At 37.1% G+C, this 24,111-nt stretch overlaps 1 protein-coding gene across 1 annotated transcript in view; it reads right to left on the bottom strand.

The window, feature by feature from the left end:
* Positions 1-448: 448 nt before the first annotated feature.
* ALDH1A1 (aldehyde dehydrogenase 1 family member A1) overlaps positions 449-24,111 on the bottom strand; it is a 53,447-nt gene continuing 29,784 nt past the window's right edge. The window contains exons 8-13 of the mRNA XM_014848753.3: positions 21,036-21,138; positions 19,322-19,506; positions 14,500-14,664; positions 9,712-9,869; positions 6,274-6,348; positions 449-1,059 (exon numbers count right to left, since the gene is read on the bottom strand). Of these exons, the coding sequence (XP_014704239.1) occupies positions 987-1,059; positions 6,274-6,348; positions 9,712-9,869; positions 14,500-14,664; positions 19,322-19,506; positions 21,036-21,138 (759 nt within the window). The 3' untranslated portion in view covers positions 449-986. The remainder of the gene's footprint in view (positions 1,060-6,273; positions 6,349-9,711; positions 9,870-14,499; positions 14,665-19,321; positions 19,507-21,035; positions 21,139-24,111) is intronic.

Here is a 24,111-nt window from a genome sequence, read left to right as displayed (position 1 = left end):
CGACTCCCCATTCCCTCAGTTACAGGTCATCACTACCCCTTTGGCACTTCACTCCACTCTTCCGGTCCTTAGAATTTTCATTTCCGTTGTATGCCCCATCTGTTTTTTTCAATGGTGTCTTTGCTCTCCACTAAATTAAGGCGCCTTGAAATAAAGGACCATCCACTATCCCCCTGTTTTCTACAACACCTAACATAGTGCCCAGGACTTTGCAGGAACTCAATAAATGCTTGCTGAAAGACTGAAGCCATCTATCTCAAATGTTTGCTCTTGATTTCAAGGATTCCTCTAGAAAATAAAATACATTTCTTTACCCATTTGAGAATGAGCAGATTAGACTTTTGTTTTTCAATGCATCGTTATGCTCGATTTAACACTGCTCTTGAGTGATAGGGAGAGTAGGTCACCATAACCAAAGCTTCTACTGAAAAAATCCACTTAACAAGAATCATGCAAGGTTGTTTTTATTAAGATTTATGTTTAGATTACAGCTAAGTATTTCAGGCATTACTTCATTTGACAAGCAGACATGACATTGTAGGAAACATTTCCAAAGACTCCAAGGACTTCACAACTACTGGGAACAGAGCTTATCTACTCTGCAGTTAACAGATATGGTAAGAACTTGAAGGGGCCATTAAGAGAAAGAAGCTAAATGACAACTGATCCTCGTCTGTAAAATAATCATCCTGGACAAGTAGCTACAAAGAAAAGCACATGACTATTACAGAACTAGAGACATCTTGCATCCAAATCTGTTCATTTTATTAGACAGGACTTGGGGGTCATATATCCAAAGGTAAATGATTCTTTCAGAATAAGCTAGATGTCAAGTTTTCTATGCTAGTATTAATGCTAATATGATCTGCTTATGTTTAAAAAAATCAGGAAAAGAACAATTTTGTATTTAAAATTCACGATAGTGTATTAGCTACTGAAAGAGATGCTTAGCCATGAGAATTCGCGTCTCCACTCTTGTAGTTTCTTTATGAGTTCTTCTGAGAAATTTTCACTGTGACCGTCTTGACCTCTGTGTATTCATGGAAACCATATTCTCCCCTAGAGAAAGGGAGGGAAAAACCGACAGAATTTAGCACAGCAGTGCGAATGTCCTATAGTCCATGCTTTGGTGCAAGCTTGTTCTTGCTTGTCTGGCTAGGCACAATGGAAAATATTTTCTGTGTACAGAAGCATTTCAAATAGTAGCTAGCCAACCATAACATATCTGGTCTTACATAAATCCCCTTGTGGGGAAAATTTTTAAACAATTTTTTTGTATTTTAAATGACTGTGTACACTCAGTTTATTTTCACAGAAATTGTTCCTTTCGGACATTGTTCTACTTGACTATAAAAGAGCTCACCACAAAAACAAAACAAAACAAAAAAACCCAAGAAACCAAAAAACAACAATTCATCCCAACAAGATTTTTATCATTTCTAGTTTAAGTTCAAATAAATAAGACGGGCATAGTACAAAAGGAGTAGTAATATACAATCACTTGAGTAGTATAGAAAAACTGTAAATTCAAATATAGTTTAGCTTAGCATATTTACCACGTGTGATTGGCCCCGAGATGATGAGGGAGCTAAGAATGACTATGCTTCCATTTTCATTCTAACATGTCCTAATCTAGCTTGAAACAAAATATTTTTCAGCTGTACTTTTAACAATATCTTTCGATTCTTGATTCCTGGCAAAAAAAAACTCTAAAAATGAATTAAACAAAACCTGATCTTCTTGTTAGAATGGTTTTCTCTTCTTATTTGTTTGTTTTGTTTTTAAGAGAGGGAGAGCGTTCACTGGCCTAAATCCAGGCCTTTGGGCTTTTTGTGGTTGTTGGGTTTTCATATTCAGACAACCCCTGCTGTTTGCTTCTATAACTCTTAAATCCAACCCAAATGATGAAGAATCAACCTGAGTCTATCTATGAGGACCCTGGTATCTTGTTGTTAGGTTTATCAAGACCTCCTACCCGTTTTGGAAACTGACTGTGATTTCCCTTTGTTGAAGAGACAACTAAAAAGATTAGGCTAAGTTGTCCTCTGTATTGTTTTGATGAGAGGATTAAATTTCATGTACACAAGAGTACTCTTACAATCCTCACAATCACCACATGTAGGCTTACAGAGGAAGGAGATCTTGATCCTTCTCTACCCCTCCCTTCTGGTGATGTAGACAGGTATGTAGAAGACATCTTATTCTCCTGGGTAACCTAATCCTCTTAGACTGATTATTTTCTTGGGCCATTAAGCTTCTGAAAATACCGTCTAAAAGCTTCAATGAGCATGTTCTTCAAAGTAATTAAAGGGTTTAGCCTCAGTTGTATGAAACCCATTAAAGGATAATATTTTAGTATTTTATCTCACACAGTTAGATAAATTAACCCATGATTTTTGCCAGTAGGATTTCCATTGTATTTTGAGTTACATGGAAGTTACGTGGACACTTGAAACTCTCTGGAGAGTACTTAGTGTGATTATTGTCATATTCAGGCTGAAATAAGTCCTGTTCCTCAGTATTCCAATGCATAGACATCCCCATGTCTATGATTGATATAAGACAAAAACATCTGTTTACATTTCTCTTTATCTTACTGGTCTGTGGGTTACTAGTTCTGTGCTTCTAAAATCTTCAATGTACCAATCATCTGGGACCTGATTCAAATGCTTATTCTGTTTCAGTAGGTCTGGGGAGACGCTTGAGACTCTGCATTTCCAACAACTTCCAAGCGATACCCATGTTTCTCATCCAGGGTCCACACTGTTGTAATAAGGTACCAGTATCAAGTTACATTTGTTTTCACTCTGTATCTAGAAATGAGCCCGGCACAAATTAGGTAGGCACAGAGGAATGTTTGCTGAACTGACTTGGCAAATAAAATCAAGCAAGAAATATTCATGTTAGCTCTCTGTGTAAGCCTAATAGTTTACAACACTTTAATTCTCCCTTTTTCTTTTTGAGGAAGGTTAGTCCTGAGCTAACTACTGCCAATCCTCCTCTTTTTGCTGAGGAAGACTGGCCCTGAGCTAACATCCCTGCCCGTCTTCCTCTATACATGGGACGCCTACCACAGCATGGCTTTTGCCAAGTGGTGCCATGTCCGCACCCGGGATCCGAACCTGGGAACCCTGGGCCACCGAGAAGCAGAACATGCAAACTTAACCACTGCACCACCGAGCCTGCCCCATAATTCTCCCTTTTTCTGAAAGGGATAGGAGGAAAGAATTAGTTTGTGAAGTGCTGAGGCCAATTAAGTTTCAAATGGCACACTAGTAAAGTCTCAGGTGACCTATGTTAACCTACATAAAAACCAGTGCAATTACACAAAGGGAGAAATTTCTGCCATGTAACTCATCAAAGTGCCGGCATCATGATCTGAACTACAAGTTCAGGTCTGGGCATTCAGCATCACCACCATGCTGGGGTCTACATACCACTATTTTTGGCTCTTTGAGTACTCTGTTCCCAACTGATCAAGTCTGACTTTCCATCTTTGAGGATAAACTGTAATCAAACTCTTGGGTGTCATTTGAGGTTATCGCTTCAATAATTCTCTTTAAACATCTTGCAGCAAATGACTTGTTTATTAAATTTGCCAAATTTGGTTTCAGGTAGGCATTAAAACTATGGAATCCTCAGCTGGAATTTTTGAAGTAAAAAATTACAGTATAACTTTTTCCTTTGTATTTTAAAGAAGGGAATTGTCTACACCCACATTCTAAATTTTTAGGAAATTACTGATGGTTGATTCCTGTTTTCCATCCCTCTCTTATTTGATTTCCTTATACCTTGAACTTAAAGTTTGACCAAATTGTATTCAAAGAAATTGACATATTTGGTCTACTTTAGTTATTTCATTCCTTTTGATTATATTATCTTCAACATTCCTAGGGAAATGTGTTAGATAGCTTAGCCAGAATGAACTAACTGTCCTTCAGAATAATCTAACCTTTGTTATAGCTTTTTGTACAAAGTAATTAGTTCTGCCAAGGGATTCTCCAGCAATGGCTATTATAAAGAAATGGAACTTAGGGAAGGAAAAAATCATTTGTTGACTCCCCACTTTGTGACAGTTATGATGCTAGGGAAAGAACATGCAGTACATCATTTCACTCTCATACCCATCTTAAGAGGAATATAACCTCTTCATTTTAAATAGGAGGAAATAGAGGCTCGAAATTATACAACATGAACCAGGCTGTGAGCTAGCAAGTGGGAAGTCAGGCTTCAAATGCAGACCAGCTAGTCTCCAATTACGTTTTCTCTACTAGGCCACACACTTTTTATGGGTTGATGTTTTGCCACTCTCTACCTCCTGAACAACATTCTAAAGATATCCATGGCTTTTCACTGCTCCACTAATAAAATGTAAGCCAATTTTCTTGAATTCAAGACTGCTTAATGTGTATCCTATTTAATTCTGAAATCGTACTTCCCATCCCCATGAATCCCCAGCAGCCAACCAAATTCACTAGCCTCTCAACGTGCCACAGGCAACCTTCTGTTCAAGAATGACCTCTTCTCTACTTACTGACATCCTACACTGTTTTCATGTCCTAGATCAAGTTTTATCTTTTCCGTGAGGCCTTCTCATATTCTTTTGACTGCCGGTAAGTTTCTATCCACTGAATTCCCACTGGGTCACAATCATAGAATCTAAAGCTTGGAAAGGAGCTCATAAACCTTTTACTTCCTTCTCCACTCTTATCCCCACCCACAATTGTTGACCCTGTCTGACAGATGAGAGTTAGAGAGATGCCATAAATGTTACACTCTGGCGATGCCCAGATTTTCTGTTCTCCAATACTGTGCTCTGTACTGTAACTATTCTCTACCTCCATAAGGTATGGACTCCCAGTCTACTATTATTTACTTCATAGTATGTGTAGCTTATTTTGCACTATATATCTTTTTACATATTCCTCCTGCCACCACAATTATATGAAGGATGAGACATGGCATTGTGTTTCTGGGGCTCCTAGGACCTTATATACATAGCAAGTGTTTAATGGATGTCTGTGAATCATTCCTCCTTTTCATTGGCTGTCCCAAGATAGCTGTTTCATTGCAATTTTGCTGATTTATTTAAATGATAAAGTACATGTCTATTTAATGCATTCATGACCTTTAGAAACTAAGTCTCATTTTTACTTGCTATTTATAAAATGAGCAGTTTTACTATGTTTGACTCCATAAGATTTGTATATGATGAGTCTTTTCTTCGTGACTTTTAAAACTCATTGATAAACATAAGAAAATTTTAAGAAATAAAATGGTTAAATTGCTTGAATAAAATTAAGCAAACACATTACTACTACTTTCTGTGTGTACAAATACATGTGCACATTTTTAAAAAGTCTGTATTTGGAGGCCAGCTCGGTGGCCTAGTGTTTAAGTTTGGTGCTCCTGCTTTGAGGCCTGGATTCAGTGCCCAGGTGTGGATGTGCATCACTTGTCAGTGACCATGCTGTGGCGGCAACCCACATACAAAGTGGAGGAGGATTGGCACAGATATTAGCTTAGGGAAAATTGTCCTCAAGCAAAAAGAAGAAGATTGGCAACAGATGTTAGCTCAGGGTGAATCTTCCTCACCACAAAAAAAAAAAAAAAAAAGTCTATAAACCCTGGTTTCAAAAGCAACTGAAGGCTCATAAATGCATTTTTATATATATTCTCAGTTTAGTCATGACTATTAAATATGTTTTCCTTAGTCAAATTTCCTTTTAAGTTTATATTTCAGTACCAAAAATAACTCATTCAGGTAGTTTAAAATTTTAGAATCTACATCAATACTATTTCAACAAATGAGAATCATTCCTCTTACACTGAAAAATTTTTTGAGATAAAGGTACCTGATTTACTTATTTAAGAGGTCTATTCAAATAATTAGAGTGTTCTTATATTTGCACACCTCTCACAATGACCAATTTGTAGTTTCTATCTCCTTTCTAGAAATGTTTCTCAAATAATTTACACTCACACATAGAGCAAGCAAGTCTAAAAGTAAGCAATATTTCAATGACCAAGGTAAGGTGCTTAGCATGGTCCCTTATGAACAGTAGGAACTTAATAAGTTATATTTCCCTTCTGCCATCAACTTTTTTGCACTATAGGATAAATCAAGCATTTAAAAAGCTATTTGGCAGTATGAATCTCCAAAAAAGAACAGAGGCAAGTTTTAATTCAAGTAGCGACTATGAATCAATTCCTTGAGAGTGACAACCATTTTTATCAAGATAAGCATTAATCCTAATAGAAAGTGATTCTTACATTTCTCGTCCATTGCCAGACATCTTGAATCCACCAAAGGGGCACTGGGGAGATACCACACTGTAGCAATTCACCCTGAAAAGAAAAGAAGTACATTAGAGATCATGCTAATTATTTAGTATGTTATTTAGAAACAATTCCTAAATTTGGGATTTTACAAGTTCAGAAAGCTCTTTAAGAACTCCATTAATTTCAATATAACATACTCATTTCGATAAAAAAGTAACTCTGTAAATTAGATTGCAGAAGCATAAGTAAGTATATGCATATATACTACCCACAAACAAATAGAATGGTACAACTCTGTGTGTGGCTAGCCATTTTGGAAGGACATCATGTCCCTTAGAAGTTGTAATTTGAATTGTAAAAGATAGAATAGCCAGTTGCCATCGGAGGAAGGATACTGTTTGCTAGAGACTGGAGTTTTTTGGCTGGGTGTTCCTTACTGCCTATATTCAATAAGCTTTGTAATTCTCATGAGAGTTGTGTGCTTAACAGGCTGGAATCCATTTTCTTTTGCAATTTGAATATGCGTCACAGTACTCAGTTCACTATTTTTCATTAATTTTTCAATATGTTGCTTAAACTGAGGCTTTGGGAAGAGTTGGATTTCATGACGAATTTGTTTATTCCTTGCCATATTTCTGAACAAATACAATTTAAAAAACATGAATAATTAGAGTTAAAGAAAAAATGATGATAAAGATCAAGACAAGGGAGAAAAATTAGAATGCAGTTATGCAGGACACAAACAATTTGTCTAGCTTTAAATTTCCTGGTGGCGAAAGTGAAAGCAAAATCTAATTACCTACATGATTCTCATTACACACAAGAGAGAAAAACACTATTTAAGGGAGAAACGATGTTCTTTTAAAATATTTTTCCCTCCCTTCATGCTATTATAATAGGTAAACAATATTATGACATACAAATAAATTGTATTATGCTTGGAAGAGTTTGGTTACTAATTTGATCCTGAGATAGCATTCAGATGTCTTCTCAGTTACAGTAATTACTGCTCCAGTTCCCAGAGTTCCATATTCTCATTGGACCACAGAGTTCTTACCTAGTCTCTCTCTGATGACGATAGTTTCTTAAATAATTTTACACCTTTAAAAGACAACTTGTCCCAGCTTTGTTTAATTGTTCTTTAAACCACAGAATCAGATCCCTACTTTGAAATTATGGGTAAAATCCCAACAACTCTGGAATTAAAAAGTTATCCTGAAAACATCAAGTGCCTACCATGTCTGGGACCATGCTAGAACATTATTATGGTCTACAACATATAGCAATAAGAATATGGTCACCTCTGTTTTAATAGCATAGAAATTCCTGATTGAGGATTCCCACACTACTGGGTGGAATGATGTCATAACAACTTTCTTAATCCAGCAGGAATAGAGCATTCTGTTATTCCAAAGTCAAAATCTGAAACTTGTCTTTGTTAAAAAGTGCAGAAAATGAGTTTGCTGTTTTGACTGTACACTGGAAATGAAATGATTTTAGGATAACTAAACAGAGAACTGAGAAATATTCATTTAGAGAAAATTGTAAGTTCAAAATGATCAGCCTTGTCAATTGACTCTCCTTCCATGATCCTTTTTTGTTGTAAAGAAAGGAGGTTGCTATGCTCAGAAACCCTAGCTCTGCCCCTTTGTACCTGAGTGATATTGGGAAGGTTATCTAGTCTCTCTAAGTAGGTTCCCTCCTCTGTACAATGGGAGCGATGAAATTTAATACGGTTGTTTCAAGGCATCAGTAAGATGATGTATAGAACGTGCTTCTTATAGTGCTTGGTAGCTAATAAGTCTTTAGTAAATGGAGATAATATACATACATGCAACAGCAATGCTGAATTTTATTAATTTTATCACAGGAAAATTCTACAGTAATCACTAACCATACTGATTATTTAAGAAGAACTCACTCTATTTTATTTAAGAGTCTCTGAAAGAAGACGCCCCATTATAGAAAGAATCAGGCTTTTGAGCAGTGGTCCTCATTCTTGGTGGCACAGTAGAATCATGTGGGACCTTTGAAAAATACTCTTTAAATAAAAGGCCTATGCCCTGACTCAGTCACAGAGATTGGTATACTTGGTGGGTTTGATGTACTCCCTCCTCCACCCCAAACCAGTTTATACACCTTTAAAGCTCCCCAGATGACTCTGATGTACAGCTAGTGTTGAGAATCACTGCTGTAGAGTCTGAAAATAGGTCTGAATCTCAGCTGCCAGTTATCGTACGACCTTGATAAATTATTTAACCTGGCTAAGCTTCCATTTTTTCATCAGTAAATTTGACATAACAGTTAAGCAGTTGTTGCAAACTAAAATAAGATAACATAAAGAATGCAGTGCAGTGCCTAGCATACAGTACATAGTAACTAAATGATGACTCTCTCTTTGGTTAGGAAAAAAGATTCTAGAGCTATCAAGAAGGGCAAGGATTGCTTGGTGGACTCTTTTTTTTTTTTTTTTTTTAAGGGAGATTAGCCCTGAGCTAACATCTGCTGCCAATCCTCCTCTTTTTGCTGAGGAAGATTGGCCCTGAGCTAACATCCATGGCCATCTTCCTCTACTTTATATGTGAGGCACCTGCCACAGCATGGCTTGATAAATGGTGCGTAGGGATCCAAACTGGTAAACAATGGGCCACCAAAGTGGAGTGCACAAACTTAACCGCTCCATCATGGGGCCAGCCCCTTGGCTGACTCTTAAGGAGAAATACTTTTCAATGTCTAGAGGATTTTTAACCGGAGTAGGTGTGACATTACTGAGAAGGAAAATAATCTTGGGCCATTGTCAGGACTGAGGGGAGAAAGTGAGGTTTCACAGGCCAAAAATTACCAACAAAGCAGTCCAGGGACTGAGGGCTCGGTAGAGAATTACAACAGCCTGAGAGGTATAAAAATCAGAGGCATAAACCAGGTCAGAAATGAGAGGGACATGCTCCTCCAAACTCAATACATTCTTCCAAATTAAGACCTTCAGACATCTCTAATAATCCCAGAGTAAAAAGCTGATGTAAGAATTAAATGTTTGCATACGTAAGGGCACCAAATAAATATTGTCTTATTATTTAATTAGCTTGATTAAAACACAAGTTTTTTCTCCTTTGTGGATAGCATAGTACCAAGTGCCTAGAAACAACTGTTACTAGAAAATAGTAACACTTATCTTGCATTACCCAAACATCAATAAAATATTTTGAGCAAGCAATTTCAGGAGGCTGGATAGAATAAAAGAAAAACACCCTTCTCAAGTTCTTCTAATGTAGCAGGGTTTGTTTGGTTTGTTTTTGTTTTTTTAAGGCAGCAACTGCTTTTCCAGCAGGCCATGTGATTCCAAAGGAAAAATCAATGTCTGAAAAGGTTCAAAATAACCTGTTGACATGGTTAACATTGAAAAGGCGATATTGCATAGGTTTGACTTACCACACCGTCCCGGACTGCAGAGCGGCAGAGACTGTGATGGCTTTGTCAAGGTCTTTGGTAAAGATTCCTGCTGATAAGCCATAGGTGGTATTGTTTGCTCTCTTGATCACGTCATCTAAAGATTTAAACTTCATGATTTGCTGCACTGGCCCAAATATCTATACCGCAAGAAATGAATGAAATAAATTAAAGTAATAGGTTAAAACTAAATATTTTAAATGGTACTGTAGGTTTTTCCCCTACAAACTATTCTAAGTTGATTAAGATTTTGCTTCTCATCTCAAACCTCTGTGTAAGAATCAAAATGGCAGCTGCTGGAATGGTAGGCTAAGGCAGGCAGTGGTCATGTGTAAATTCTCTTTGGAACCAGAGGGGGTACAAAAAAAAAAAAATAAGGCGGGGCCGGCCCGGTGGCCGAGCGGTTAAGTTCGCGCGTTCTGCTGTGGGGGCCCAGGGTTTCACTGGTTTGGCTCCTGGGCGCGGACATGGCACCGCTCGTCAGGCCACGCTGAAGCAGCGTCCCTTATGCCACAACTAGAGGGACCTGCAACTAGGATATACAACTACATACCAGGGGGGATTTGGGGAGATAAAGCAGAAAAAAAAAAAAAAAAGACAATATTCACTTTCTAGAATTGGAATTAGGCTTCCAAGAACATACCTATTGTGCATGAAATCATTAACTTTGGAGTTCCTTTTCCATTTAGGAATGTTTTAAATTCTCTTCCTAGTTTTCCTCATCTTCTAAGACTCTACATAAAAGCCCGAGAAAGCAAAGCTTGATCTACTGGATAAACAAGTGGGCAATGACTGATAATAATAACTATGTTTTAAACATCAGTGTAGTATTGACTATAATATCAACTACTCTACTGGACTTAGATATTTTCATAATCAGCCAAGTTGGGTGAAACAACATGAATTTTTGTTCAGATTCTACTCTTTAGCCAAATCTTATGCAATTCACATATACCCGACGGAACAATTCACCACTGCAAGAGCTTAAATCCTCAGGCACCTTGCACTCACCAAAGGATAAGTTCATTGGTAACGACTATAATCACAGGGCAGAAAACAAAAATCACAATTTGCTCAATTCCAGCCTAAATCACACCTTCATTTTTGCTAGACTCTCTAGTTAGTGCAGCTCAGATTCAACTCATCCTGTATCTCATCCTCAGATGGGAGAAAAACAACTGGGTTTTCTCTCAAAAATCAAGCTGCTATATTATTTTTCCATAAAACGTTTATTAAAATTAAATGAAAGAGGGGCTTCTCTGAAAGTTACCAGAATTTTCTGGGAAATATAAATGAGAGGATACAAAAATCTACAAAGGTAAATAGTTTTCTGGTGTTCATCATTAATCTAAGTGTTGGAGGGGGGATGGCTACCATTCAACAGAGGTTGAGTGTAAACCCTAAATTGTAAATCTAATCTTGACATTGTAACCCAGGAACTGGATATATAGCAGCTTTCATAACAAACATATTAATATCTCACATAATTTTAAGTGAACACAGCATGTGGCTCCAGGATCCTATTTTGAAGTGGCCCACAAGCTGTCCTACTATGTATATTACAAGAATACAATGAATGTTTCTTTGATTGAAGATTTTTTCCCTAGTCCTTTCTGTCTTCTATTGACCAAGATACGCAAGAACAATAGCTCTAATAGACAAATATTTGTCAATAAATGCAAAAGTTACAAATCAGTTGAGCGCTGAATTGATGTGGAGAAACTACGTATGTTTGGTTATTCATATGCATTTGCTTTTTCATCTTTCCATTTATTTCATGTTTGCAAATCTGATGCTGCACTGCTCCCCTGGTTTGATGACATTTTTGGGGGCAAAGAAAATAACTCTTCTAGATTCTCTGTCATATCATAGACATGAAATACAAGTTTATTGAATGAAAGGGTAATGATTCAATACATCTGAGTTATTAGTGCCATCTTATTGTCATGTATCATGTAACACCTTCATAGCCTGAAGCCAATGAATCATCTCTGTATTTCTTAAAAGCTTTCAGTGCCCATGAGGTAGATTATTTACAATTCCTAAACACAAACTAGCCTTTCTTAGTTATATGTCATATGTCTGGATAACATTCTTTTTGATGTTAATTAGTTTTTTTAACTAATTAATTTAACTGCAATATGTTTGTCTAGAAAATTAGGAGATGCAACAGCTAAAAAACATAGAACCAAGAGCACATGAAAGGTGAGGAGTAACGTAGGGGATGAACGCTGTTTTCACATATATGAATGGCTCTTAGTGGAAAAAAGCCGTAGGGCAGATATGGGACCAGCAGGTAGAATATAAGAGGATGGATTCCTAGGGAGCCAGTGGCAGAACTTTCCAGTGCTTGACATTCTCCAAATGCGGAAATGCCTAAGAAATAGTGTGTTGCCTATTGATGATGTTGTTTAAAAAGGCACTGGCTGGCTATTGGTCAGGAGCAAACTGATGGACATAATGGGGGGTTGGAGAGGTGGCCTTACTTGATTCTTCTAGATTTATTATAATGTCTATAATTCCATAACGGCAGTAATGGACATGTGTATATTGAAATTAGAAATACCATTTGCAGTCGCTCAAAAATACTTAGGTATAAATCTAATAAAATATTTATGGGAAATGTATACTGAAAACTACAAAATGCTATGAAAGAAATCAAAGAAGCTATAAATAAATGAAGAAACTACCATGTTCAATGACTGGAAGATTTGATATAATTAATATGTTAATTCTCCCTAAATTGATAGACTTGTTTAAAACAATTCCTCTCAAAATTCCAGCAAGATACTTTAGATATATATATATATATATATATATATATATGGGCAAGGTTATTCTAAAATGTATATGAAAAAGCAAAGGAACTAGGACAGCTAAAATAATTTTGAAAAAGAAGAATACAGTGGGAGGACTCAGTCTTCCCAATTTCAAGACTTATTATATAGCTACCATAATAAGAGAATATTGCAAGAGAAATAGACACATAGAGCAATGGAACAGAATAGGGAACCCACAAATTGATACCCATAATATGCACAACTTAATTTTGAAAAAGTTGCAAAAGTAATGGAATGGAAGAAAAACTGTCTTTTCAACAAATGATACTGGACCAATTGGACATCCATAGGCAAAAAAACAAAAACAAAACAACAACCTTGACTTAAGTTTCATACCTTATATTAAAATTAACCTGAAATGGATCACATACTTAAACGAAAAAACATATAGGAAAATGTCTTTTGTATCCGGGGTAAACAAAGAATTCATAGAGTTGACCCCAAAAATACTACCCATGAAAGGAAAAATGGATATTGATTTTCCTCAAAATTAAAACTTTTATTCTGAGAAAGACCCTTCTAAGGAGAGGAAATGACAAACTACAGACTGGGAGAAAATATTTGCAAACTACATATCCAACAAAAGACTAGCATTTAGAATATAAAAAGAACTCAAAACTCAACAGTAAAAAGCAAAGAATCCAATTAGAGCATGGGCAAAAGACATGAAGAGACCTTTCATCAAGGAAGATATCAGGTGGCAAATAAGTAAGCAAGGAAAGGATGATCAACATCATTAGCCATTAAGGAAATGCAGATTTAAACCACAATGAACTATCACTATACATCTATCAGAATGGCTAAAATAAAAAATAGTTACAACATCAAACATTAGCAAGGATGCAGAGAAACTGGATCACTCATACATTGTTAATGGGAATGTGAAATTTTTCAGCCATTCTGGAAAACAGTTTGGCAGTTTCTTAAAAAATGGCATCTACCGTATGACCCAGCAATTGTGCTCCTGGGCATTTATCCAAGAGAAATGAAGACTTATGCTTACACAAAAACCTGTATACCAATGTTTATAGCAGGGCTATTCATAGTAGCCCTAAACTGGGAACATTCCAGAAGTTCTTCAATGTGTAAATGATTAAATGAACCATGGTACAGCCATACTATGGAATACTACTCAGCAATACAAAAGAACAAACTATCCTTACACGTAACAACCTAGATAAATCTATGGAGAACTATGCTGAGTGAAACAAAGCCAATCCCAAAAGGTTACATGAAGCCTGATGCCACTTATTTAACATTCTTGAAATGATAAAATTATAGAAATGGAGAACAGATTGGTGGTTAAGGGAAAGCCAAGGTGGGGTAGGAGGGACATGGACTTGTCTACCAAAGGGAAACATGAGGGATTCACTTGGTGATGAAATGTTCAGTATCTTGACTGTATCAATGTCAGCATACTTGCTATGACATTACACTGTAGTTTGGTCAGATACTATCATTGAAGGAAACTAGGTAAAGACTACATGAAATTTTTCTGTATTATTTCTCACAGCAGCAATTATCCCAAAATAAGTTTAACCAAACCAAAACAAAGCAAAAAAAAAAAAACCCTGCATCTCGCTATCCTTTTCCAATCATTTTCAAATGTATTATTTCCAAAGGAGAAAAAGTAACAATGAAGATGGAACTTTCTTTGCCATTACTTTAAATATCTGAAGGAAGCACCTAGAAATTGTTAAGGCATCCTGATCTGTGTTTGGCTGAATATCCTCAGCCTGCCCAATGAATTCCTTACTGTTTTTGGCCTTGATCATAAATAACTTAAACCTTTATCAGTAACAGAAATGAGGAGTAACATTTACTGAGAGACATGTTCAAAGAGTTGAGAATTTTAAAGAGACACTTTGTAAACACAAATGCGGACAAAATACGGGCAACAAAGGGAACAGAACAGAATGAAACCATTTACCTCCTCTTTGGCAATGCGCATCTCATCTGAAACATTAGAGAAAACGGTTGGCTGGATAAAGTACCCTTTATTTCCCCATGGACCTCCACCACACTCCAGTTTGGCTCCTTCTTTCTTCCCACTCTCAATGAGGTCAAGTATTTTTTCATATTGTTCCTTATCAATCTGTTTGAAAAATCCCACACGAAAAGGAAAAAAAAATTAGCAGCTTGCGAAGATAATACATTGCCTGGTCTGTTAACGAAGGCTTCAAAATGCCAGGATATTGTTACTAAGTCAAATAATGAGTCAAAACAGCTGACAGAGGCTCAGATTCTTTCTTTGGGTATATTTTATTCTCATGACTTTTCTGGAAAGAAACCTTGAAGATAAATATTTGTATTTAGTATTTGTTTTACAGTTACATCAGGAAAGTGTATGGGCACTGAAAACACATCAACATTTTCACACAAGTGTCATTTATTTAGCCTGGAAGAAATGCCTGTTAACAAACACACTTACCTGGGAACTATAGTTCTAAACGAAATTTTAAAAAGTGAAAAGAGAAAAAGAGAACTTCGATACTGAGTTTGATTAAATATGACAATAGGAAAGCAGAAGCTTTAGGACTTTAGGAAGACTCCTAGTCTTCTGTTCGCTTCTCCTCATTCCTGATCATCCCCTCTGGCCAGATCCGTGCTGACCCAGCCTGGTCATCCTCCCCGGTTCAGGTCCCTCTGGGGCAGTCTGTGGGTCTGGTTCCACTTTCTGGCCTGTCCTGATTGTTACCATCCTGCTTTGTTAAATGGGCCATATATAAATATATGACAAGAATTACAGAACTTAAATGGTTTGTTAATATTTTTATAAGGGAAAAAAATGAGTCAGGAGTTTTGACTGGGACCACTAGGAACACATACCTCTCCTCCATGCATGAGAATTGGGGCTACCTATTGCTTCAGTCCCTATTCTGGGAGGTTGAAAGATTGGGTGACTCTTCGAGCCCAAATCACTGGTGAAGACTGCCTTGTCTCTCTCAGGTGTGGCTGGGGTTAAGTTTTAAACAGAAAACATCAGAGATCCAAGAGGTAAGGTGGGGGCCTCTGTCCAATTTAACTTGTCTCTTTTCACTACTTAAAATGTGTTGTTCTTTATCTTCTTTGACTCTGCAATCTCCCCCATCTTTCAAGGCCCAGACAAAGGTTTCATAAATGTCTGACTGCTCACACCCCAGTTCCCATATCCAATTAGATTAAGTGCTATTTGAAACGAGAAACCATTTTCTAAAATTTGGCACAATATTTGGTACAATATTGCTCCATGCTCCTCAGTGCACAATATTTAATTGAATATTCCAGAAAGAGAACATTCCTTTATTTCCAGCAGATTAAGAAAGTTATAATGTTGGTTTAATAGGAAGACACATTTAAATTACCATGTAATATTTAATAAAACCAGACTAAGAGGTTGTGCCCTAGGTATTTGGGTAGCTCTGCTTGGTTAAGATATATTCTAGTCTGTCCATAAATAGTCAAGATCTATGCACTTCCACACAAAGCTGCTTCTCTGGCCTATTCCAAGATATTAACTTGCCTACGCCCTCAAAAATTGCAATTTCTTTCTTTTTGGTTTTTATTTCAAGATGTGTTTCCCAAATCATGGCCTGTCCCTGCCTGTGACCAGAGCGGACACTTGGTAATAATCTGATCCCTGCTTATGCCCTGGGTGATAGAGGCTGAAAGAATTTGTTTGCTGGAAAACTTAGATGATCACTAATTTCTAAAAATTCAGGACTTTATATTTTAATGTCTTGCTACCGACAATGCGGTCCTACAACCAGCAGCTCCAGCATGACCTGGTGGCCAAATGCTCTTCTCAGGCCCCACTCCAGACCTCCTGCCTCAGAATTTGCATTTTTAACAAGATCCTCAGGTGATTTAAGTGCACAGGGAAGATTCAGAACATTGCACTAGAGTTTAAGACGAATGACAGAAATTTTCACTTTATGCTTAAGGAGCTATTCCGTTTGGTCTGGCTAATTTTGATTCACCATAAATACAAACCTTCAGAAGGTTTCAGATTGACCCTATCTGAACTTGGCCTTCCTTCTGGCCCTCAGGAACCTCTCCCTAATGCTAGGATATTTCAAGGGCTCTTTACTGTGTGATAGGCCGTCAGCTCAGGGGCTAGTCTGTGAAATGGGATAGGGCACGGTATTGTTGTAACATTCTCAAAGTATACATTTTGATGTCTTTGAATGTGCAAATTCTTTGGTTCCTTAGGGTTGATCGGTTAAAAAAGAAGGCAAATTGAGAAATGACACTGACACATCCTTCAAATTATCTGGAAACCACAGACCAACAAGAGCAATGAGAGTAGATATATGAAGTTATTGATCTGCAATGATAATTGTATCATAGGTATAAATGGAAGCATGCCATTTTTATTTATTTAACAGGAATTTGAGCATGTACTATGAACCAGGCACTCAGATGGATGCTTTATATAGGTTATCTCATTTTACTATACAAGGACCCCTCAAAATTGATTTTACTACCCCCTATTTTACGGATGAGAAAACAGCCTTAGGGAGGTTAGATTTTAAATCCAGCCTTTAACACAAAAGCCCATCTCTCTGCACTGCAACAAGAGGCGACTCTGCTGATAATGTGAGTACATTTTATGTGGATGTCATCACTTCTTTTTCAAATGAAGATGGTGATTTTTCCATGTTGTTAAGGAAAATGCACATTTTTGTCTATGAAATCAAACTGGAAAGGCACTTTACCAATAAAGAATTTACATATATATATATGCTTCTACACACACACACACACATATAAAAGCTTAGTGAATGTCTCTTTCTATAAGCTCTTTCTTATAGCACATGGGTATTTTTAAAGATAAAGAAGCCCCAGAGGCTTTTCAGTCTTTTACTTCTCAAAGTCTCAAGATAGCTACTTACTCTGTTTATTCAGTGCAACTTGTGATAAAAATCTATTCATTAATAGAGATTAAAGTCCTATACTAAGCAGTTAGGTCACTGGATTATTTACTTAAGAATCCTATGAATAGGTATTTTCTTAAAGTCTATTTTAACTCTCTTCTCTTAGAAATACAGAGGTATTCTAGCCCAATTTTTGAGCCTCTGATTGAATTGTGCAGATCTTCTAATGAGGGAACGTATTTTCATTTCCCAACAATGTTTAATATGAAGCATCTTAGATAGTCTCTTCCCTTCCCCTCTCTTCCCCTCTCCTCTCCTCTTCAGATATCTATCTACACATCTATCTGTCTATCTATCTATCCATCTATCTATCTATCTATCTAATGGGAAAAGCGTTTAACTTTTACATTGATAGATAGACAATTTAGAGAGAGAAATAATCACAACTGAAAACTTTGAATCCCATCTTTTTTTTTAGAATGGGAGACCAAGTCAAAATTGAACTTAATATATATCTTGGCATCTATTTGAAAAGTTACCAAATATGATCAAAATTAGCAAATACTATGTACTCCTTAAACTCAAAGATAATTAAAAAATATAATGGGATCAGGCTAAAACAACTTATTACTTGTCAGTTAAGTTATTTTAGAGATTTTAAGTTTGCCTAAGTCCTAAGATTTTCCTACTCGGATATCTTGGCATGAGCAGAGAAGCCAAGGCAGCCTTTTGACTTATCTAGACTGTAAACTCTGTGAGGTCAGATAGCAGATCCTCCTTGTTTGTTTTGGCATTGCTAGGTACCTATCCCAGGGTTTAGCTGTTAGTAATGTTCAATAAATTTTGGTTAATCAAATTTAATTTTGTGAATAAGTCAAGGATGGTGTTTGTTTCAAATCAACAACATGGAACAGTGTATAATTTTTAGTGTGAAAGAATAAAGCCTATTAGCTTACTGTCTAGACTCTAGAGCCGGATTTCTCAACAGCAGCCCTATCGGTATTTTGAGCCAGATAATTCTTTGTTGTGGGGCTCTCCTGTGCATTGTAAGATGTTCAGCAGTATCCCTGCCCTCTACACACTAGATGCCAGTAGCACTACACCCTCCCCCAGTCATGGCAATCGAGAATGTCTTAGACATTGCCAAACGTCCTCTTTTGGAGGGGGGCAAAATCGTCCCCAGTTGAGAATCACTGCTCTGGATCAAGATCTGAAAGGACAGGAGTCAATTTAGAACCAAAGTCCAGGAGCTTGAACAACAGAAAACAAACAGAGGACTGTTTGGGTAAGAGAGAGAGAGAGAGACACCTTATTGATAATGGTTCTAAGTACACAGAAGAAAATGAGAATGCTGGGGAATAACTGGGTTGTAACTAAAAGGAGAAGTTTGCCACAAATTCAGGAACTCAGGACCTTTTAGGTCACTCATGTTACCGTTAGAAGGTCAGAGTAACTGAAGACTTTGGAAAGAATTTAGAGGCATGCTAGCTGCCTGTACCTGTGAGATGGAAGCTGAGACAAAGGATTGATTCTGAGGAATAAATGATAGGATTGTATAAGAACTTCCAAGTGGACAGAGAACTGTACACAGGAATCAAGAGGTGTGCAGATTGAGGAACACAAATTCACAGCATTTGTTATTTTCCCTCACATCTGTAATTCCCAACACGTCTTTTAAACTGTTTCTAGACATGAAAACGGGACAACACAATAACAGGATGCTTTCTTTACCATGGAGATTTAGATTCATTGTTCTTTTAATCACCAAACTGATACCATATTGTGACCTAGGAATGTCCACGGATGGGAAATAATCTCACTTAATAAAAACCAGGTCTAAAGAGGATACTTTACTCTTGTGCCCTATGAATGCTGTTCTGTCTATTGCATACTCACCTGGGGGCCTTGACTGACTCCTGGGGTCAGCGGATTTCCAAGAACATACTTTTTAGCCCTCTCAACACTCCTTCGAACAAACTCATCGTAAATTGATTCTTCCACAAAAAGCCGGGATGCAGCTACACAACATTGGCCTTGGTGGTAGAATAACGCTTGGTGTGTAACTTCAAGGGCAGTTTCCACTGCAAAGAAGACAGTCACATTAGAGAAGAGATATTTTCTAAAGATTACATATTTTTATACATATTTCTCAGAGGCAACATGGTGGTATAGAAAAATCATGAGTTGTGTAGTCAGACCTAGATTCAATACATTCCACTTCTTATCAGCTGGTTGACAAATTAAATTTTCTGATCCTTTATTTGCTACAGAAATAACACTTTAATATGGGCATTGCCAAGAATGTAGAAAGCGTCATAAGATTAAATCTCACAGCAAAAGATTTTTCCAAAAATCTCCTCTTAATAATTAGTTAGATGACTGTGAATATTTCTTTCAGGCCTCAGATTTTAAATTAATAACAAAGAAAATATGAACTATCTATTATATTAAATAAAAATTTTAAAACATTCTTAGATACCCTGATCAATAGGAAAGGTGATATTTCTGAAAACAAAAACAAAACAAAAAGCCTAGTAATCAGAATTGCTTACTCACTTTACAACCTTAGTCTAGGAAGGACATTTCCCAGACCTATCTAAAGTGTGCCGTATTATTTCATATGTGCCTATAAACTCTTTTTATCTGTTTATTTGACATGAAAGAATGGGCTTTAAAAGGAAGAAATAGGTTGCTTCATTAGTTGATCCTAAACAAACAGAAGAAAGTTTTCTTAGCATGTTAATTTCTTAAATGTTAAGGATTTAATTCCACATTATAGCAATTGGATATGGTTATCCTTATTTTGCTAGCTAATCATGTTTGCTGAGGTTATAGTGGAAGCAGTTTACAGAAAAGTTTGGTAAAATCAGGAACCTTGCCATGTTTATAGAATATACAATAAGATAGTATGCTCTGAAAAGCTTCAGTTGAGATCATAATACAGTCATAGGCCAATTCCATGAGCCATTTGTGTTTATAGCTTTGTTCTGATGATGCAGCTGATAAAGAGTTAGATGAGTGTTTGACTATCTGTTTCGCTAATTGACTCGCATTTAGGAAATAATTGTGAAATTCTGATAATACAATTAGAATGAACCTAGGCTATTACAGAGTAGAGTACTTTGTACTTATAGATTTCATATATGTAAATTCAATGGCACTTGTAAGGGGGAAAAAGAGAAATTACTTCAATAGTAGGTTTCATTTTCTTCCGGCCGTTTACATTGAATGAACGGATGACCCAGAGGGAAGGGAGAAGGCAAGTGTGAAACTGCTATCTCTCCAGTTGATCTTGGTCCACCATGTCTGAGTGTATCTCACAATGCTTAATGTGATGCCAGTATTTAAAGATAGGGAATTAAAAAATTTATATATTATGACCCCTAAATGCCACACCAAACCAGGAAGAAATAGTGTCTATGTTAGACTTATCTAGGTGCTATAGCTTTAGGAAGGTTTAAGAGACTTTCAAGAGTAATTTTGGACTCTGGGTAATGTGTTGTACTTTGATGTTAGAAGCAAACTCTTCTGTAAACTTCAAGTTCACTATATGGCATGGTCAGACACCAAAATAGAAGGGTGAAAAGTGAACAAAGTGGCTTCTACTCACAGTCAGCATCAGCAAACACAATGAAAGGGCTCTTTCCACCCAGCTCCAGGGTCACCCTCTTCAGATTGCTTTTCCCAGCAGCTTCTTTGATCAATTTGCCAACCTGAAATGGAACGTTACAAAGGAGGCTTAATCCGCTCTCATGAAGGCAGGTTTCTTTAGCACTTTAAATCTATATAATGTTTGTGCCATAGTTCAGTTTCATTAGGGAGGAATATTAAATGGCATTTTTCAAGATTTGGCACCTTCAGATAGCAAAGGCTCCTCCATCCAAGCATAAACGCATGATGAATCAGAAAACCACTCATGAGAACGGAGGTATAGAACATGATAGCTGATCTTGATGTGCATGGCTAGACAGGAGGTCAGTTTTCATTTTAATCAGAACTTCATCTTTCTACTGATCGATCTGACATATCATGATCCAACCATAACTTATTTATTTGACTTTTCACCCCTCTACTGAGATCCAGCAAACTCTGTCCAGACAAACCGGCATATTCACCACCACCTGCAGCTCAGCTCTCTCTCTTCCTCATTATATGCCCACTGACTTGGGCTGCCTCCAATCCTACCCTTCCTTGGGATCCAGCTCATATCTTAGCTCCTCTCCAAAGCCTTCTCTGATGACTTCAGGGGAACATGACCATTTCTTCCTCTGACCTCCCATAAAGCCTTCAGTCCTCCTTGGATTGTATTGTTTGTATACCTATCAATCTCCCAGAGGTCACCTCCTTGGTAGCAGTGACAATGTCCTACCACTGCACGACTCTTCTCAGCACTATCTATCACAGTGGGCTCACTTAGCAGTTGATTGACTGATAGATCTCTCTCTTTCTGTTTTTCTTTCTCTCTATCTCCCTCTTTCTCCCTCTCTCTCCTTCTCTCCCTCCACATCTTTGAAGAGTGGAGTTAGAAGAAAGAAATTGGATCTGTGCTCTGTGCTGCTGCCTCACTGAGGAATCTTACTGTTCTGGTTTCCTCTTTAAGCTAGTTGCCTTTCTTCAGAGAAAGACATTGTTTTCCTTTTTTTTTCTTTGTGGATCGCTTCCCATCAAGATTATCTCCTGTAGTTGTTTTTGTTTTTCCATCTCTAAAACCTGGATTGTTTTATAACTATTTCTTTGTTATTATTTTTATCGAAGTCTTAATGCACAATGCAATCTTTGATTTTTTTAAAAAGATGATTTATTTTTTTTTCTCCCCAAATCCCTCCAGTACATAGTTGTATATCTTAGTTGTGGGTTCTTCTAGTTGTGGCATGTGGGACACTGCCTCAACATGGCCTGATGAGTGGTGCCTTGTCCACCCCCAGGATCTGAACTGGTCAAACCCTGGGCCGCCGAAGTGGAGAGCGTGAACTTAACCCCTCGGCCACAGGGCTGGCCCCAAAAGATGATTCATTTTTATCTTGCTTCTTTTATTCTCTGTATTTCTTTTCCTACTCGACACAGCAGATTTTAATGAAGAGTTTCTGTCTCAACTTAACAAAAGATAAGTAGATGCTTCCTGAGTATATGTTTATGTTTTATGTGATTGCTGAATTGACTGCTACTGTGCATTACAGGGTAGAGCATTAATTAATCTGCTAATATTTTCATCTTATTTAAAGATTTCATGTCCTAAATCAAACTCTTAAATGTAGGTTAATACAAATAAACTAAGAGCAGACTTGCAGTGGGGAGAGCCTGTCTGAAGCTTCTCTGATATCCCATTTTCCTTCCACAACATACTTTTCATGACCGCTTTCAAAAACCAAATTTTCATTTAAGGTGATTAGGAATCTTCTGTTTCCTAGATAATATTCTTTGCCTTTCCCCTTTGGAATTCTCTAAAGTCTTTCTGTATCTTTTTTGTTTTCTAACTTAGAAATGTTTACTAGAGAAATTTCATTAAATTTGATCATTTTTGTCATGGGGAAGGGAGTAAGATCAGAGGCATTTTTCTACAAGCTACAGATGTCAAAAGAACTAGAATGGGGAATGGTCAGAAGTATGAGTCAGGGAGAAAGTTTCATCTTCTGCTTAGCACAAGTTCAGATGGCAAATAAAAGGTTTGCTTGAGTTTTCCCAAAGGTCTAGCTAAAGCCAAATCAAGGAAACACCAATTGTTGTCCTAGGATTTTGTTCGCTTATGTGGAAAAAAATAAAGGTTCATCATTTTCCCCAAAAAGGTCTGCAATGAAGAAAAAATAAGAACTATGAGGACTATGGCAAACAGTATGTTCCATGATATTGTGGCTTTGCCATGTGGGGCAGAGTAGTAAATGCTCCTGCAAATGTTGTAACGTTATGTCCTGCACAATGTGGGTAGGATTCTGTTTTAAATTAACCTAACGGGACATTGAAATTCTTAGAATGAATGTCATTGCTACAACGACCATAAAATATGAAATCCATTGTTTGCTTCTTTCATGCCATTTGTCAAGTTCTCTACTGTCGCCAAGCAACAAACCTGAAGCTAAAAGAGAGCCCAGAAAGACTGATTTTTCTGTGTGGCTTTTAAAATCACCTAAGTCACACTTAATTCTGCAATGCTTATTCAGAAGTGGTTACTGGACTGGTTTTTGGAGATAACAATGAATAAGACAGTCTTTGAGGATGGTCACCAAGGGAGAGAGACACATGACAAAGCAATGGGCATGCGCTACCAGAATTAGATATCATGGATAACGGGAACACAGATGGGGAGTTTTTAAGTTCAGGATGGTCCTGAGACTGCAGAGAAAGCTAGACAGGTAATGTGGTGGGAGCCACACTACAGTAGGCGTGGCCACGAATGAGCAAAAGCCTGGAGGAATGAAAAGATACATGGAATAATCAGAAAGTGATGGGGCAGAGATGAAGAAATATTATATGGACAGGGGCCCTCTTCCCCCCCACCTTTTGAATTAGTGTGAGAAATTAAAGAATTGGGGAAGGAATGGGAAAATGGAAATGAGTACAGAACACATAATAATCACACCGTTTATTGTGTACACGGTAGGGTACTAAAGTACTTTACTATTCATTAGCTCATTCAATTTTATTGTGTATAACTCAACAAAGTAGATATTATTACTCTTCTTTTATGAATA

This window comes from Equus asinus, chromosome 23, assembly GCF_041296235.1.
Source record: "Equus asinus isolate D_3611 breed Donkey chromosome 23, EquAss-T2T_v2, whole genome shotgun sequence".
In the NCBI taxonomy this organism is placed as follows: domain Eukaryota; kingdom Metazoa; phylum Chordata; class Mammalia; order Perissodactyla; family Equidae; genus Equus; species Equus asinus.
The sequence above is the reverse complement of the archived record's forward strand: the minus strand, read 5'-3'. Positions and strand labels throughout refer to the sequence as shown.